The 19290-nt window shown below is 35.5% G+C and overlaps 1 protein-coding gene across 1 annotated transcript in view; it reads left to right on the top strand.

Moving 5' to 3' along the window:
• Positions 1-19290, top strand: part of Nbea (neurobeachin) — a 546038-nt gene that overhangs the window by 436715 nt on the left and 90033 nt on the right. The window contains exons 42-45 of the mRNA XM_013031451.1: positions 1201-1318; positions 2103-2205; positions 7277-7392; positions 17246-17358. Of these exons, the coding sequence (XP_012886905.1) occupies positions 1201-1318; positions 2103-2205; positions 7277-7392; positions 17246-17358 (450 nt within the window). The remainder of the gene's footprint in view (positions 1-1200; positions 1319-2102; positions 2206-7276; positions 7393-17245; positions 17359-19290) is intronic.

Genomic DNA, 19290 nt, shown 5'->3' with positions numbered 1-19290 from the left:
CTTGTACTTCTCATTGTTGCATCAGATCCACCTGTATCCTTAAACAACTGGTTTTTCCCCATCTCCTCCACAAGTTATACTGACATCAAATATAGTGAAAACAGTAGCCATCTTTAAAGTCAAAGAAAGCCACTCATTAACTAGTTTCCATTTTCCCCAACGCAAACACAAGTACAGTTGAATATATCAGAGCAAGTAGCAAAAACACTTATTGTTAAATATACATAAGTGATATATCAAGAAAAATGTATTTGCTGCACACTTGACATCTGTGGTTTAACAAGTATGGATTGAACTTACCATAAGTATAGAAAGTACAGATAGAGACCATTGCTGAGATTGTTCAGCTTGTTCTGGTTACCTCAATCTTCTTTACACAGCCCTCTACAAACTACTACAGTTTGAACCATCATATCAATCAGGAGGGAAAAGGGTCATGCAGTTATTCTTAATCAACTTTTCTGAAATATCAAGAGCTGTGTTCAGCTTTTTTCTCATTAGCCAGTGCCTGGTCAAGTTTCCTCTCCAAAAGCCTCAAGAGAATTTGGGAAAGGAGAGAGGAACATTGTCACAGTTAGCTTAGAATGTGGGTGAGCCAAATTCTGACCTTGTTCCAAATTAAGTCACTTTTGTGCAAATAAAGTTTTATTAGAATATAGGCATACTCTTTTACATATACATTGTTTGTGGCTGCTTTCATACTACAAGGTTAATAGTTACAACAAAGACCACATGGCCTACAAACTTGAAAATACTTATGATATGGACTTCTACCAAAAATGTTTGCCAGTCTCTGGCTTAGTCCAATCATAACCCATTGCTTGGGATGCCTGGGGATGATATGATTTCCAAGAAGCAAGATATTGGAAAGGACCAACAATAAATATCACAAGGGTTACCAGGCCCAATTAATCATTTGTAGTGCTCTAATACAATAACGTGTTTTCTGTTGTAAGTCAGACTCACCTTGAATGTGTAATTTTTCTACAATTTAACTTTCTCATGAGCTAAGAAAATATGGAAAGGCAAGCATTTTTGCAAATACATAGTATTAAATGATGGGCAATATTGTTGTGTATCATGAATTTAGGAAGATACTCTAATCCTAATGTACTGACTTAAATATAATTCTAAAATAGTCTCAAAATCTTAACTACATATTTTGCTGATAACTATTTCCTTCTAAACTGTTTGTTTTAGGTTCTTGCATACACTGAGGGACTTCATGGAAAATGGATGTTCAGCGAGATACGAGCTGTGTTTTCAAGACGTTATCTTCTGCAGAATACTGCTCTGGAGGTATTCATGGCAAACAGAAGTAAGTCCTCTTTAATAAATTAAGTAGAAAACTGTGCTTGAAGGTTAATATTACAAATTGATATCACAGAACTGTCATGACTTTGGCCATTTCATTTCTTACTTTGCTATCCTCTCATTAAAACAAACAAAAATTCTTTTTGTAGTTTTTAAATTGAAAAGAATGTTTGAAAAAGAGTTGTTAAGACTGGAGATGTGGCTCAGCATGATCGTGCCTGTCTAGCAAGCATAAGAAGGCACTGAGTTCAAACCCCAGTATTACCAGAGAGGAGAGCCAGGTGCTGATCGCTCATACCTATAATCCTAGCTACTCAGGAGGCTGAGATCTGAGGATTATGGTTCTAAGCCAACTCAGGCAGGAAACTCCACAAGAATCTTATCTACAATAAACTACTCAAAAAAGCCAGAAGTAGTGCTGTGGCTCAAGTAGTAGAGTGCTCACCTTGAGCAAAAGAAGCTCAGGGACAGCACCCAGGCCCAGAGTTCAAGTCCCAGAACTGGCAAAAGCATAAAACAACAAGAGAGAGGTGGGGGAGAGGGAGGGAGAGAGTGAGGAGAGAGGGAGGTAGAGGGGGAAGGAAGGGAGGGAGGGAGGGAGGGAGGGAGGGAGGGAGGGAGGAGGGGGAGGAAGAGGAGGAGGAGGAAGACAGCTATGCAGCAGGATCATTTTCCGTGAAGATTCAGTACCATTACAAATAAATCATAATAGGCACTTGAAAATTATTTCTTAAATTAGTTAGTTTTTCTGTGATTTTCTAAATCACATTCTTTTCTTCTTTCTACAGCCTCTGTTATGTTTAATTTCCCTGATCAAGCAACAGTAAAAAAAGTTGTCTATAGTTTGCCTCGGGTTGGAGTTGGGACCAGCTATGGTTTGCCACAAGCCAGGTAATTATATGATATTGCACATTGTCTATAATTTGTTCACATATTTCAGTGCTCAAAATGTCAGAAATGTAAATATACTTCTACCATTATAATTATTTTGAGAACCAATAGTTGTCTTCTGTGAGTTATTTATAGGCAAAGAGGTTATGAAAACATACATTTAAATAATGACAGAATAACTAGTACAGATTTTTACTTACAACATATCTAAATAGGTAGGTAGAAAGGTAGGTTATCTATAACTTCTAACATAATGAAGATGCTATTTCTTGGTTGAAATCTTATAGGAAACATACCTGAATTCTTTCAAGGTTTTTGTGATTAATCACAATAATGAAGAAGCTTTTTAAAATGCCTCTTAGCCAGGCACCAGCTCATGCCTGTAATTCTAGCTATTTAGGAGGCTGAGATTTGAGGATTGGGGTCTGAAGCCAGACCAAGCAGGAAAGTTGATGAGACCCTGGACTCCAATTAACTACTGAAGAAAAGCTCTAAGTTGAACTATGGTATAGCTAATAGACTGCTAGCCTTGAGCAAAAAAGCTCAGTGACAGCACCCAGGCCCTGAGTTCAAGGGCAGGAACAGTGCACATGCTTTTGTGTGCGCGCACGCATACACACACACACACACACACACAGAAACAAGCTTTTTTTTGAGGGGGAGGGAGTCTGATCGTGGGGCCTGCACTCTGGGCCTGGGCGTTGTCCCTCAACTCTTCAGCTTAAGGCTAGCACCCTACCGCTTGAGCCACAGCTCCACTTCCAGCTTTTTTTTTCTGCTTATGTGGTGCTGAGGAATCGATCCCAGGGCCTCATGCATGCAAGGCAAGCACTCTACCACTAAGCCACCTTCCCAGCCCCCACTAAAGCTTTTTAGAGTTTATTACAGTATGATTTTAACCAATATCTAAATCATTCGTTTTAGTATTCTACAAGAATTGTCTTGAAGCCTTATTTTATTGATAGAAAATAATCTAAATGTAAAGCACAGTAATTAAATGTATTACTATATATATATATATATATATATATATATATATATATGTAGTATCATTTTCTGTTTTTGGCTCAAAGAAAATGAATACCTGGCTAAAAGTAGACTCTGTGTGTATGTGTCTGTGTGTGTGTACGTTTTACTATAACAGATCAAGAGTTAACATCTTGCCAATAGGGGCTGGGAAGGTGGCTCAGTGGTAGAGCGCTTGCCTTGCATGCCTGAGGCCCTGGGTTTGATTCCTCAGCACCACATAAGCAAAAAAAAAAAAAAAAAGATCTTGCCAATAGTGGTTCAGAGACTCATCAATGTCATAATTCCATGTTGGCCTCATATAAAAATCACTGCAACTGTTCAAGATACAGCATCTTTTCCTGTTTACATTCACATAAGAAACTGGGAATATCCCTGAAAGTTCTTCGTTTTGGAAAGAGTATATTTCTCATATGTCTCCAGCAAACTTTATCTCAAGTTACTTTGGTGACCCATTGCAACAATGAGATGTACAAGATGCTATGTTGAAAAATGAACTCTACAACTTTGGTGGGGGGTGGGCAAGTGGGGGGGTACAACTTTGGCAGGGGTGGGGGAGTGTAGCCGTAGAGATGGGAGGGCAGGGATGGTAGGGGAAAAACAAAGGAGGAAGCAACAATGCTTGATAAGAAATGTACTCATTACCTTGCTCATGTCATTGTAGCCCCTCTGTATGGTATTTTCACAATAAAAATTTTTTTAAAAAAAATCAAGTTACTTTGGTGAAACGGGTTTACCTTCCTAATACTTGAATCAATAAGTAGTAAGTATGATGACTTAATGATTACCTAGAGTTTATAGAACACATACTCCTGAGAATTAACTACCTCTGACCTGAGCAAAAGAGATTCAGCTGGTGAGGGAAAAGGGGAAATTGGCCTCAGGTAGATAAGCAACAATGTCTACCACAGAGACCAATACAGCCCTGAGGATTATTTGCAGGCTCTTAGCTCAGTGGAAAAGAAAACTAATCTTTGTCTGTCTTTCCTTAAATGGGTTACAGACATTTTAAACACAAGGAGTGTGTTTTACTTATCTTTTAATCTGCAGCACCTAGCACACTGCCTAATTGCAGAAGTGCTTTATAAGTGCCATTCAACTGGAGTTCCCTTGCATTACATCTTATCTCTTTAAGCTTACTATGGAAGAACAATCCACTGACATGTATGTACATGCTCAGGTTATTTGCTAAGAGAATGACAAGATTAAGTCCTAAGTACTTAAGCACTTATATAAAATACAGGTCAAAGAAAAAATGCATTTAGTCTATCAAAGACAATGAGATTAGTTTTGCAAGACTTATTGAATTTAAGCTGATTCATAGTAATCACTATTTCCTTTCCCATGTGGACACACACTGGTTTAAGCACCAATTCAAAAGTTTTTCCAGGAATAAATATTAAGGACTCACAAATCGGTCTAACTTGTTTCTTTGTCAGACAGAAAAGATGCCTCCTGGCGTCTTACTCAATGAACATGATTCCTGAAAGATTACTGAAGCGATTTTCTAGGTGGCATGTGTAATTTCCTTGAGCACTCCCAAACTTGTCTGAATCTGAGTTCATTTAAAACAAACAGCAGCTCTCTTACCTATTATGAGAGTCAATTATCTTTTAATCATGTCTGGTCTTTCTTTCACTTTGGCATAATACTTTTCTGAATGGAGAAACTAGAAGCCAAATAAATGGTTAGAATTTTTGTTTCTCTGTTATTTCATGAAGCCATTCTATCTCAGAACACCCTTTTATTGACCCTAACTTTTCCTTTGTTTCCTAATATTATTCTTGTAGGTTGTTTTGTTTGTTCTTATGTTTTTGGCTGGTTGGTTGGTTGGTTGGTTTTTGTACTGGCCCTGTGGCTTGAACTCAGGGCCTGGCACTTTCCCTGATCTTTTTTACTATTTGACCCACAGCTCCAGTTCTATTTTTTGTTGTTGTTGTCATTGACTAATTGGAGATCAGAGTTTCATGGGCTTTCCTGCTCAGGATGGCTTTGAACTTTGATCGTCAATCTCAGCCTCCTGAGTAGCTAGGATTACAGGCGAGAGCCACCTGCACCGGGCTCATCTAGCTCACTTCTTCAATTCCTATTCAGGAGACTCACATTAGTGCTAAAAGCAATTCCTTCACACACTAAGAGAAAAATAATGACAAATACTTGTTCATATTCTAGACTTCATACCCATAACTATTTTGTGGGTTTTCTATCAACCAGTACAATCAATTATATTTACATTTTCTTAGATTCTTCACTTACCAGGGAAGTAGCATAGTTATATGTACAGAGTTGATGAACTTAAATGGTCATCATGTGTTAGGATACTTAATACTCTTTATTTGTAAATTTCAACTTTAAATAGTACTCTTACTTTTGGATGATAACTTTGTGAAACTGGCCACTGTGTTCAAAACAGAGCTCCATGAAAAGTTAGCATAGAGCAGGAAAAATGAAGGTGTAGTGCCAGAACCTACAGTGCCCATCAGGGGCACTATTTTTTGAGTGTTTATTTCCAAACAGCTGTTAAGTTCTTAAGATGTTATGTTAGCTCATTTTGCAATGCTACACAGAATACCTGATATTGGGTATAAAGTAAGGAAGTTTATTTAATTCATAGTTTTTGAGTCCAAAAGTCCACCATCAGGCAGTCTCATCTGTTCAGCGGCTAGTGAGGCCCCTTGATTGTATCACAATGTAATAGAGAAAGAGAAAATAAAAATGCCTTCATAGAGAAGGGGCCAAGAACATATAATGACAACCCATTTGAACAGCCTGTGCTCCTGACAAATCTCTACAGTACACCAGCACCAGCGTCCTGTGAGGATTATGTTTCTCTGACCTAAAACCTTCTGTGAGACCCTCAACACTACCACACTACTGATTAAGCTTTTAGCACATGAATCTTTGAGGGACACACTCAATCCACATCCAAACCATAGCAGATATAAATTATTTAGTTAGTTGTTTAGATTTAACTACATAATAAGCAGAACTAATAGATATTTCTCTTAGCCAAGGAGCACCATGAAAAAGTTACTGAGGCCAGGTGCCAGTGGCTCACACCTGTCATCCTAGCTACTCAGGAGGCTGAGATCTGAGGATTGTGGTTTGAAGCCAGCCCAGGCAGGAAATTCTGTGAGACTCTTATCTCCAATAAACTACTCAGCAAAAGCCAGAAGTGGTACTGTGGCTCAAGTGGTAGAGCACTAGCCTTGAGCAAAAGAATTTTAGGGGGGGCTGGGAAGGTGGCTCAGTGGTAGAGCACTTGCCTTGCATGCATGAGGCCCTGGGTTTGATTCCTCAGCACCACATAAGCAAAAAGAAAAAAGGCCGGAAGTGGCGCTGTGGCTCAAGTAGTAGAGCGCTAGCCTTGAGCTAAAGAGCTGAGGGACAGCGCCCAGGCCCAGAGTTCAGGCTCCACGACCCGACCCCCCCAAAAAACAAAAGAATTTTAGGGAGTTCAAGCCCCAGGACTGGCAAAATAAAAATGTTACTGAGACACTAAAGTTGACATGATATGAATACCTGGTTGATCATTTGTCATTTATTGTGGAACGATACATTTTTTTTGTGGGGCTTAGTTTGTTTTTTACATCATTAGAGGTATGTATTATTGTGTGGTGCATGTACTTTAGGGGCAAGTGTAACACATTCAGTGTTAACCACCATTGTATAAGATTTAAGTGAAATGCTGGCAGTCAGGTGTCTAACTAAATACCTACTAACTAGTTATCATTGAGTAGCTTTGCTCTGCTTAAAAATACCTGTACTCATTTTGAGCATGATTTTAACTTTTTTTTCTTATATACATTTGCAGCTACAATTTACAAATAGAGTTGTTTTCAAATTTGCTTATCTTTAATAATTATCTTTGAAATATAATTCTCAAATATTGCTAATTTCTGCATTGAGGACATAGTCTATGATTCATCTCTGATGGACAAGTTATAAATTATTTTCATTTGGATGTTATCAAACTAACATATATTAGTATTGAATTTTTAAAAGCTATGAGTAAAAAAATTGTTGTGATATGTTCATTTACTAGGAGGATATCCTTGGCGACTCCTCGACAGCTTTATAAATCTTCCAACATGACCCAGCGTTGGCAAAGAAGGGAAATTTCAAACTTTGAGTACTTGATGTTTCTCAATACTATAGCAGGTGAGAGATCTCTCTTTTAAGTTCATCATAATAGGTTTATCTTCATCAAATTCATTTGTAATATGACTTGACATGATACATTTTTCTCTTAGGGATTCAAAGGCACCATTAGAATAAATATTGAAGCACTCACATTACATTTTATTAGAAACGGTACAAGCCAATACCAAGGTTTTAGATGCATTTATTGTTGAAGAGACTTTTCCTTGGCACTCTTTCTGCCATTTCCTTTGCTGACAGCTTTGTCTGAAGGTTTATTAGAGTCAACAAACCATTGCCAGAGAGAATCTGGAAATAATAATGGGAAATGTAATTTCACTACTTTGTCATTCTCAGCAATAGTGACAAAGACAAGAAAATAACAACAGGATTCTGCCTAGTACAGATGTCTCCTGGATTATGACATGATTGGGTTACAGCACCTTTTTTTTTCCCTTAAAGTTTTTCAATAAAAATAAAAATCTTATTTCTGGATGGTGAGTAACTGCCATCAAGCTCAGCATTTACTGTATGTGTGAATTAAACAAAGAGGTATAGTAGCTTTTGTTTTTCTGCTAAATCAGTGATTGTCAGTGAGTAAATATGCCTATAAGTTTTAAGTACCTTATTTTCCCCCTGAAGTTGAATTCCAAAATTTTTTATTCACATTGACTCAGAAACAACTCACTTCTATAGATTAGGCTGACAAAAAATTGTAACTCTATGAATTTAACTATATAAATTTATATGTTCATGTGTAGTTATTATTTCATTATGACTATCCTATAATGAATAATTGCTTTTAAAAGATAACTACATAATAACACTTTAAAAATCTTAGGGGCTGGGAAGATGGCTCAGTAGTAGAGCACTTGCCTTGCATGCATGAGGCCCTGGGTTTGATTCCTTAACACCACATAAGCAAAAAGAAAAAAGCCAGAAGTGGCGCTGTGGCTCAAGTGGCAGAGCACTAGCCTTGAGCTGAAGAGCTGAAGGACAGCACCCAGGCCCAGAGTTCAGGCCCCACGACCAGACCCAAAAATAAATAAATAAATAAATAAAAATCTGGTATATGTAAATATGAACAAGAATATAGTAAGTGGGCTGGGAAGGTGGCTCAGTGGTAGAGCACTTGCCTTGCATAAATGAGGCCCTGTGTTCGATTTCTCAGCACCACATAAGCAAAAAGAAAAAAGCCGGAAGTGGTGCTGTGGCTCAAGTGGTAGAGCGCTAGCCTTGAGCTGAATTGCTGAGGTACAGCGCTCAGGCCCAGAGTGCAGGCCCCATGACGGGACCCCCCCCCCAAAAAAAAGGATATAGTAAGTAAATACTAAATATGTCATAGGTGTGTATTAAATAGGTAAGAGAACATAACTTGTCAATATAAAAGGATAAAGGTTTTTGCAATATTTTAAAAATCTTAATCATGTTCATATATATGCATTCATATACATAGTTTATATGTAGTATATACATATAAACACATATATGTATATATAGAGAGAAGAAACCTATTTATTCCCTCAAAGTTAAAACAAAGATTTTTATATTATTTAACTCTAGAACATTATTTTCACGTATAGATCTAATGAATTTAAATATTTGGAGTGTAAAGAACTTAATTTCCTTAGCAGTAGCCTTCAGTATCTGAAGGGATTGGTTCCAGGATCCCCTGCAAATATAAAATGTGAGGATGCAAAGTCTTCTATATAACATGGCAGAGTGTTGTATAATCTCACATTCTCCCATATACTTTAAATCATGTCTACTTAGAATGGCTAATATGATACAAATGCTATGTTAAATAGTTGCTAGATTATAACATTTATGCAATCATGACAAGAAAAAATTCAGTTAAGTGCCTCATTAAAAAAAAAATTGATCCATTGTTTGTTGAATCCATGGTGCAAAAACTGCAATTAGGGAGAACCCACTGTATTTAGGTTGCCAACACGACTGAGCAGAAAAAGCCTAAGTCTCAGAGCCAAGGAAAATAGGGAACAAATCTCAGATCTTCCAGCTTGTGGCATGAAACATAAATTACACTCTCTATCTTGAACTTTTAGTCTTTTGGTAGTAGTATTAGTTATCTTTGCATCCACTAGAGTAACTGGTGTGCTTAGTCCTAAACCATTCTGTTGCATACTATTTTATGGGTTTTCTTGCTTTTCATATTGTTTTGTCCTTATTTGGTAACATGGATAATTTTTTACTCACCACTTTAGTGATTTAGAATGTTTGCATCTTTCTTTTATTCCTAAAACTATATTTAATTTTGAACAACTTCCTACTGTATTTCCCTTATCTTTGAAATAAGTCAACCTCTTAATTACTTCAGCATTAGATATTTTAACTCATGTATATTCAATTGTTTATCTCTATAAGTATAATTTGCTATCTGAAATCTGAATGATTATTAACTACTTATTTTTAAAATCAAAGTATTTCTCATATTGAGAAGGATTTTAATTTGTTAAAATTTCTTCTTGTTAATGCAGTATGTATTTTCAGGTCCTTTCCTAACATTTCTGGATAGCATTCTTTTTATACTGAGTGCAGATTTTTTTTTCATATTCCCTGTATTGTCTTTATTTTTGTTTGTTGAAAGTTTGTCAGGAGGAAGTACCTGCCATTACTTGAGTTTTTTGTTTGTTTGTTTTGTTGTTGTTGTTTTCTCTTGCCAGTGCTAGTTTCATAGAGCTGTTGGATTAAAACTGGAGAGTAGAATAATATACCTTTCTTTCAGTTCAGTTTCCATTCCATTTATATGAAAAGATCCTGCTGTTCTAAGATGAGATGCTCTTTACTCTCTAGATGGAGCTTTTTCTTTCTCTTTTTTTCTTTTTCTTTCTTTTTTTTTTGTCAGTCATGGGGCTTGAACTCAGCGCTTGGGTGCTGTCCCAGACCCTTTTGCTGAAGGCTACCTCTTTACCACTTTGAGCCACAGAATAATTACCAGTTTTGAGGTGGTTAATCATGAGCAAAAAGGGCAATGAGCTTGAAGTTCTATATTCAAATCCCCATACTGGCAGTTTAAGACAGCTGATATTAAGGCTTGAATAAGTGCTATGAATAGTGAATTCTGCAAATGCTAAACAGAAGAGAGGACTTTGAAAGTGTGTTAGGGAAGAAATGAATGATAGAGCAAAGAGCATCATATTTTGACTAGAGCAGAGAATAACAGATAATATGTGAGCTATTAGGAGCCAGATTATAAACAGGCTTTTAGGAGTCAGTATAGTTTTGAAGGAATGCAATGTGCAATTTTAAGAAAATTAAAATGATAATTATGTGTGACATGAATTGGAATTATAATAACTTATAATTAGAGCTATAAGAAGAATATTACAGAAATGTAAATTGACATCAGTTTGCTCATTCCAGTAAATAGTTTACTGTGTTTTGCATTGCAACTATTAAACCAAATAAAGTATGCTTTTTGTCTTCGAAGAGATCATACTATACATGTATACCAGTATTCCAATAAATCAGAATATTTATAATGGGAGTGCAAATTAAGCCATTTGGGAGTCACAGATCTAGAAGCCATTACTTTGAACTAAAAGAGCAGGAAATTCTCTCATATGTGACCTTTAAATTGGAAACTGAAATATAAGCAAGAAGAACTTAGAAGGCAATCAGAAGGCATTCCAAGGGGTGGCGGGGAGAAAACAAGGGGGTAAAGTTAGATAAGAATAATGGCAGAAGCCGGGCACCAGTGGCTCACGCCTGTAATCCTAGCTACTCAGGAGGCTGAGATCTGAGGATCGCAGTTCAAAGCCAGCCTGGGCAGGAAAGTCCATGAAACTCTTATTTCCAATAAAAACCACTAGAAAACCAGAAGTGGTGCTGTGGTTCAAGTAGTAGAGCACTCTCCTTGAACTGAAGAGCACAGGAACAGCCCCACAACCGACAAAAAAAAAAAAAAAGAATAATGGCAGTATGGATGACAATATATATGATGTTATTAACCAAAAAAGTTAAAGTCACTGTACTCTTTGGTAGTTTAATGCTTCTCCAAGAGTTCATCATTGGCATCAGTACCACTTAGGGACCTTTGGAGCTATAGATTCTGAAAGACTTCCTTACACCCACTGGATCTGAAGCTGTAGTCCAGCAGCCTGCCTCTTAGCCAGCCTCTAGGTGATATTGATGCAATGAACTTGAGCACTATTGCTCTATCTAACTAAACATACTGACTAGAAAAAGTTGCATGAAAAGATAGTGAAGAATGTATTTAAGTGCTGCTAGATTTAATGAAAGTTTAGAAACCTGAAAGATCAGTATGAGGTGGACTACTGAAGGTTCATAGAAAAGATGAGCTTTAAGCTAACTCCTTGATAGTTTGGTCAGACATTAGTGATTATCCTGACAAAAAGAGCATTTATAAGTAGAATGACAGTTGGGAAAAGTTATGTATATGAACATCCTGAAGTGCTCTCCTGACTATATTACTATTAATTCTTACCTTGACATCATCCTAAACTACCAGTTTATACTTAAGCATCAACATGAAGGTCACTAATACCAATATTAAGCATTGGGAAAGCAATATGAATTGTCTGTTGCTATGAATTGTAGAAAATATGTGTATTATTTGTATCTTCAGACAACTCTCAGAGGTCTCTGAAGATACAAAAATAAAGACACTCTGAAAGCAAGTGTGCCAGTATCACTTTTGCTGACAAATTCTTTCCCATTGTTTCATTTACACAGTTTCAGAGATACAGTTATTGTTCAATAAATATTTAATGTAATTGATTAAAACAAAATTTATCATTCTAGAGAGGATATCAGTATTGTTTTGACAAAAATTATTTCTATGATATTTAATGTGCTAGGTAGTCCAAAGCTAGAGAATAGTTGGTTTGGATCTTGTCATAGCTCTTTTAAAACATTTATTTAATTATTGTTGGTATCAAGATCTGATTTCTGATATCAAAATATCAAGAGTCAAAAGTATTTTTATTGTTTATTTTTCATTATTTAATTTGGAACACCTCTGTAATTGTTGATATCAAAATTCAGGAAGATATAACTAGTAGTTAATGTTTATTGAAATGTGTAACATATGCCAAACATTGTTCTTCAGGCTTTATGTTTCTTTACTTATTTAATTTCCACAGCCCCAAAATTTAAGTTCCGCTCTTATCCCTAGTGAACAAAGGAGGTACAGGGAAATTAAATAACTGTTCCAAGATTCAGAGCTAACAAGTGACACAGTCAGATTCAGTTTTGAGTGTACACTGCCCCCCCCTGCTCCAGGATATTCTTGGAGCCTTTCCATTTCACCTCCAGCCAAAGCCTTTTTCTAGTAGATGCTCTAAAACCTAAACAGCAAATGATTCAAAACAGTTTTACTTTCTTTTCCATTCATCAGAAGATCCTTTGAAGTTTATTTACTATCATGACATTTTGCTAGAGGGGCCTAGAATTATTGAATTTGATGTAGACCCTCATTTAGATCTAAACAGATTTTGAACAGAAATTAGCAAAGAAATTTTTATGGTGAGGACCTTTGAGATCACCACGGTGGGAGAGCAAGAAAGAACGAGGTAGAATTTAAGCTCCAATGTCATTAAAATAAAAAATTCCACGGATTTCTGAGCAGAGCTGGGAACCTGAAGCTGACTTGATAACCATTCTGAGTTGTCTTGCAGTGAGGCAAGTGGGCCAGGCCTTTATTACCTTTGCTCTGCAGCCATTGAAGTGACTCCTAGAAAGGAGATATGCTGATGAAAGGGATCTTAGAGAGGGACTTAGCTTAGTGCCACCAGCAACAACACTGCCATTACTTGCTCAAGTATGCATCTACTGGGCCAAACAGTTCTCAAATTTTACCACATTGCAATCAGGCTTTTTGAAACAGAGAAGGTTAAGCCTCACCCAAGAAGTTTTAACTTGGTACAGACTCAGGAATTTTTATTCCTAACATATTCCCACTTAATGATTATACCATTGTGCTGCACTATACCTATATTCTGTAAAAAAATGCATATAAAGATAAGTTTATTAATTACAGTTCCTATAAATATTTTAGTTACTATCAAACATTCTCAGGTTATTTTTTTCCTAAAAATACTATTTTGCCGGGCGTCAGTGGCTCATGTGTGTAATCCTCACTACTCAGGAGGCTGAGATCTGAGGATCACGGTTCAAAGTCAGCCCAGGCAGGAACATCTATGAGACTCTTATCTCTAATGAACCACTGTGGCACTGTGGCTCAAGTGGTAGAGTGTTCTTCTTGAGCTGAAGAGCTCAGGACAGTGCTCAGACCCAGAGTTCAAGACCCACAAATAACAACAAAAATACTATTTTAAAGTCAAATATGAAGTATATTTATGACCTATTTCTTGCTCTCTACTTCTTTCTTAATGTCTCTTTTATTTGACTGTCATATTTTTCTCCTTTCTATGTGCATTTAAAAAAAATGAGACTATAGCCTGCTGCCAGAGGCCCACACCTGTAATCCTAGCTACTCAGGAGGCTGAGATCTGAGGATCACGGTTTGAAACAAGCACAGACAGGAAAGCCCATAGGACTCTTATCTTCAATAAACTACTCAAAAAAAAAAGCTGGAAGTGGAGCTGTGGTTCAGGTGGTAGAGTGCCAGTCTTGAGCAAAAGAAGCACGAGTAGGCCCTGAGTTCAATCATGACAGGCAGAAAAAATAAAAGAAAGGAGACTCTATAAAGCATTTTGGCAGTAGTGTCTTGGTATTGAAGCATTGTATGGGCTTTTCAGATGCCCATGTAATACATGTATTTACACATACATACATAGATATGTATGTATGTATATATACACGCATACCTATATACCTATACACATGTCTGTGTGTGTATGTGTGTATGCATACATATATCTGTGTGTGTCTCAACCTCCGAAGTATTGGGATTATAGGCATGAACCTATACACTCAGTTTCACTTCATTAAATAGTCTTTTAAGGCTTGATTTAAAAAGAAAATCTGCATGTGAGTCTGTCTTAGCAAAATTTATTTAACTGTTTTTGAAACACTTGAGAGTTTTTTTTTCAGGAAACACTAAATTTTGGAAGACTGAAAGAATTTTAATTATGATTAGATTCAACTAAAAATACCATTTCAACCTCTATTTCCAGACTTGATTTCTGTTCATTGTGTTCTGAAAGATACAACCTATGCTTCATTTTATACCTTATTAAAAAATACTAAGAAAAAGATGTTCAAATCTGACATCCTTACGTTAAAAAAAAATGATTGCTAACATACTTTTGTGCAAATGATTCAGTTCAACTTGAGAGTTTTTGAGTTGCTTTTTTTTTATATGATTAGCTAATGAATTCAGCATAACTTCCCCAACCCCATCCTTTTTCTCCTGTTTAGCATTTTCCACTTTTTTACTCTGTGATGAACAAGCCCTCCCTGGTTAATTATGTATATATTTAGCTTCTGCATGTGTTGGGCTTATTATTGTCATCTAATTAGATGTAACTTGAACTGCTTGCTTCTAGAAAAATCATTAAAAATTCTTTCCTAATGACCTAGAGATGACAAAATGTCTGTAAAGTGTGAAGAAGCCGACAAGCCCAGGAACATCGCTCTTAAAGCGTGTTAATCCAGATGCTGCAATCATCTAATTAAACAATATTTTGCTGTCATTAACATTTTCACCAAGGAATTGCAGTTATAATTTCTTTGTCAGCTGTCTCTAGATCATTTTACCTTCAAAACTAAAGTGCCATATAAAAACATTAAATTGGATGGTTTAATTAAAAAGTTTTTTTTTAAATGAAGAAACATATCCAGTGTTTCTGAGATCTCATTTACTCTGCTTCATTCTTATTGTTTGAGTAGATTAGTGTCACAGGCTTCCAATATTTAATATTCATCCTCTAAGATAAATGTGCGTAAGCAGAGTTAGCATAACCTATGTAAAATATATCCTGCTTTTAAGGAAAGAACTCTACCAATTACAATATAGTACATTTATTAAATTTAAACTGTCTTCAAAAACAACAACTACAAACAGAAAGAATTGACAAATAAATATCCAGAACTTAATAGAGATTAGTTTGGAATTGTTCTCTTACAGTAAACTAATTTTTTCTTTATTTCACAAGATCTTCAGTAAAATGAAGGGATTATGCTAATTAACTCAAATTTAGAGTACAAAAATTACAAAGTACCCCCACTCATGTTTTTCTTTCCTGTAGTATTAAAATCTTATTAAATATATATAGGCTGACCATGTTGCAAAACAAAAGTGGAAATTTTTATTAAAATTCGTTTTTCATGTAATTTATGTTTGTTAAGATTACTATAAGATTATAATTTAAATGAGAGTTTCATAAACTTAAAACAAGTCCATATTTTGGTTTGTCTGAGTAGCTGCAAACATTCTAGTTCCACATACACAATCCTCTCTCATTTATACTTCTATGCTTTTGTAAAAGTCCTCATCCCATAAAAGAATGTTCAGAAGTTTTTCCTTGTTTGACTTAGTTTGTTTACCTTTTAAAATTTAGCTCATTTTATTCGAGCTTTGATGCACACACACACACACACACACACACACACACACACACACACCTATTTATTCCAGCAACAAATATTTTATGATTGATCATATGCACCAATATAAAAAGATTTTGAAAGGTAAAAACAAGTCAGACTCTACATCCAGATTAGACTCCTGAAGAGGCTGTGACTTCATCTCAGTAAATACCAAGAGGAAGCAGCAGTAATGCTTTTCATCAGTTCCCTCTAGGTATAACCCACTCAACTCAGCTAACATATTTCAAACAGCATGTAGTTTAGATGCAAAATGAATGATTTGATATCAGATAATATTATTACCCAATAAGATGTTAAAATAATTCTGTATTATATATATATATATGTATACATATATATATTTACCAATTGCTGTTAGCGTATGTATCATTTAGTGCCATTTCCTAATAAGGAACATAATAATACCTGCATATGCTGCACTACTGGACCTATAATATGTGTATCAAGACTTACTGAATGAAATACATATGACTAAATGATAGGGAAAAGGCTGTTTTCTGTGATTTGGAATGAACATTTAGGAAGTTACATATGACACATGATTAAGTTTTGTCTAGATCCTTTAAGTTTGGATTTCTTTTTTTCTGGTCCTGTGGCTTGAGGTCTGGGCCTGGGAGCTGTCCTTTTGCTCAAAGCTAGTGCTCTACTAAATTAGCCACAACACAGTGCCTCTTCTAGCTTTTTCTGAGTAGTTTATCGGAGATAAGAGTTTCATGGACTTTCCTGCCTAGGCTGGTTTTGAACCATGATCCTCAGATTTCAGCTTCCTGAGTAGCTAGGATTACAGGTATGAGCCCCTGGCGCCCATCTTAGATTTTCTTAATTTCATTTGATCATATGTTCTTCCAGTAAATTAGGAGGGCAAGTATTGTACTTTCTCAACTTGCATGTCTCTGTATCCTTCTTGGAATATTTAAATGATTCCCTTAAAAATAAACAGACAAACTCAAACAACCCTGAAAATCTCTACCTGAGGCATATCATCTCTGCCCATAGGAACTATATACATAGGAACTAAATCTATACCAGAACTATTTGTAAAAGAAGCTAGCCCAAAAGGAAGAGAATGACGGCCAACCAGCAGTATGTGTATATATCAGTCTTATGTATAGTAATTCTAGGTATTATTTTTAAATTATTAAGGGACCTAGTTTTAAATGCATAATTAGCAGAATGTTTTTAATTAAACACAGACGTAGTTCAGTAAGTAAAAGAGTTACTTTTCTTCTGAAATTTAATAGTTTCCTTATGTATTACAAGAAGATTAATGACTTAATAAGTAATTATCGTATTCTAATTTTTATTTGTTGTTTACAAGGGCGGACATATAATGATCTAAACCAATATCCTGTGTTTCCATGGGTCTTAACAAATTATGAATCAGAAGAACTGGACCTGACACTTCCAGGAAACTTCAGAGATCTCTCAAAGGTAACTTTTAAATACATAGAAGTTTATATCCTATAGTGGTTGCAATCTAAAGGATTTCTACTAGTGCATAATTCCAATTAATGTTGATAAGTAAACTGAATTGTCTCTCCTGCTTTTATAGTCATCACTTAAAACCACCCCAAAAAAACACAACAAAAGGACAGATTATTGCTATTATGGGAAAAATTAAATGAATGTTTAGGAAAGAGCAGATATAGGAAGAGATTGTTCAGATACTGCAGGATTTAAATGGCATGGTAACAAATCTGAAAGTAATAAAATTATAATGGCCAATTATTGTTGAGATACATTTTCTAGACAATTATGCATGTTAAAAATATACATATATAGCCAGTTGCTGATGGCTCATGCCTTTAATTCTTGCTACTCAAGAATCTGAGATCTGAGCATCAAGGTTTGAAGCTAGCCTGGGTAAGAAAGTCATGTGACACTCTTATCTCCAATTAAAAGCTAGCAGTAGAGCTATGACCCAAGTGGTAGAGCACCCACCTTGAGTGAAAAAAACTAAGGGACAACACATTGGTACCAAGCTCAAGACCTTGCAATGGGCACACACACATACACACACACAAAAATCAGTGTCAAAGAGAACTTACTACTGAAAAGGATAAAGGGTCTGTTTAAACACAGAAAGAATATATGCCTTAAAATGGCAAAAAAAAAGATTTAATGGGAATAAAAATTACAAAGCAAATTTTGGGCTACTTTATGTCATTTGTCAAGAGGAAATTTAAGTAGGGTATTAAACTATTTGAAATGCAATGAAGAAATAAAAAAATAACCCCAAGAAAGTGCTTAATAGCCTTAATACCTTATAGCTAATATGATGAGTCATGTTTCTGAGATATAAACTCAAAAATTTTATTGTGTATGTATATATATATTATAAAGATATACGTGTGAGTTTGGATGAATGTATGTTATAGTATTTAATATATAATGTTTTATGGCCTAAGCCCAATACTAAATTTTATGTGCTTTAGCCACAAATCATCTCTTTTGAAATCATCTCTTTTCTGTCAAACTTAATTGTCTAGTTTAGCAATCCAGAGAAGGTTAAAAAGTATATGTGTACACTTGATTTTGTGGGAGCATGCTTACTTAGCTCATAGCCTGGGCTGTTATAAAACATCTAAATTAGAGAAACATCATTGTACCCAATTTAAATTTCATGCCACAGATGGCTCTTAACAGCACATCTTCTTCGCTTCTTATCTTGCTTTGAAAGCTAGACCTACCCAGGCTGAAGATTTGTATCCACTTTATTAGCTGTGTGGCCTCAAGCTGCTTACTGTTTGTTCATTTGTAATTAGAGAATGATGCTATCCTATGACCAAATAGTTGTTAAGTTCAAGTGGCATGTACATTTAAAGAAGATAAAATAGTACTTGACACATAGAAACATTGCACCAGTTATAATTTATTATTATTTTTAAAAATAGAATATTTCTTAGCCCAGTTTTGAAGGTTGTTTACCTATTTTTCCATATTCTTATATTTCATTTACTCTCTAGCTCAGTGACTTCCCTTATCAAATTATACTTATCTAGGTCATTGATAATTACAGTTGTGACACTTATGGATGATAAAAAGGATCCAAGAAACGAGTTTAGTAGCATCTTAAAGCATCAGACAGATGCAACTGAAACCTAGTATGTTTGCAAATACAATACTTTTTTTAATGTGATTCCAGTGAACAAAAACTCCAATTATTACCATGTTACAAATAACCATTAGGGATTAGGTAAACAGAAGCATTGTAATTATGAGGTCTCCCCTCCTATTATCAAACTAATAAGATCAGTTGCCACAAAATTAAATAAGGTATTTTATTTTATAGAGAGATATACAGAGAGATAATAAATAGTGGTTAGGAGCTAGAACTCTGGAGCTAGGCTGCATGGATTGAAA

This window comes from Dipodomys ordii, unplaced genomic scaffold, assembly GCF_000151885.1.
Source record: "Dipodomys ordii isolate 6190 unplaced genomic scaffold, Dord_2.0 Scaffold140, whole genome shotgun sequence".
Taxonomy (NCBI): Eukaryota; Metazoa; Chordata; class Mammalia; order Rodentia; family Heteromyidae; genus Dipodomys; species Dipodomys ordii.
The sequence above is the reverse complement of the archived record's forward strand: the minus strand, read 5'-3'. Positions and strand labels throughout refer to the sequence as shown.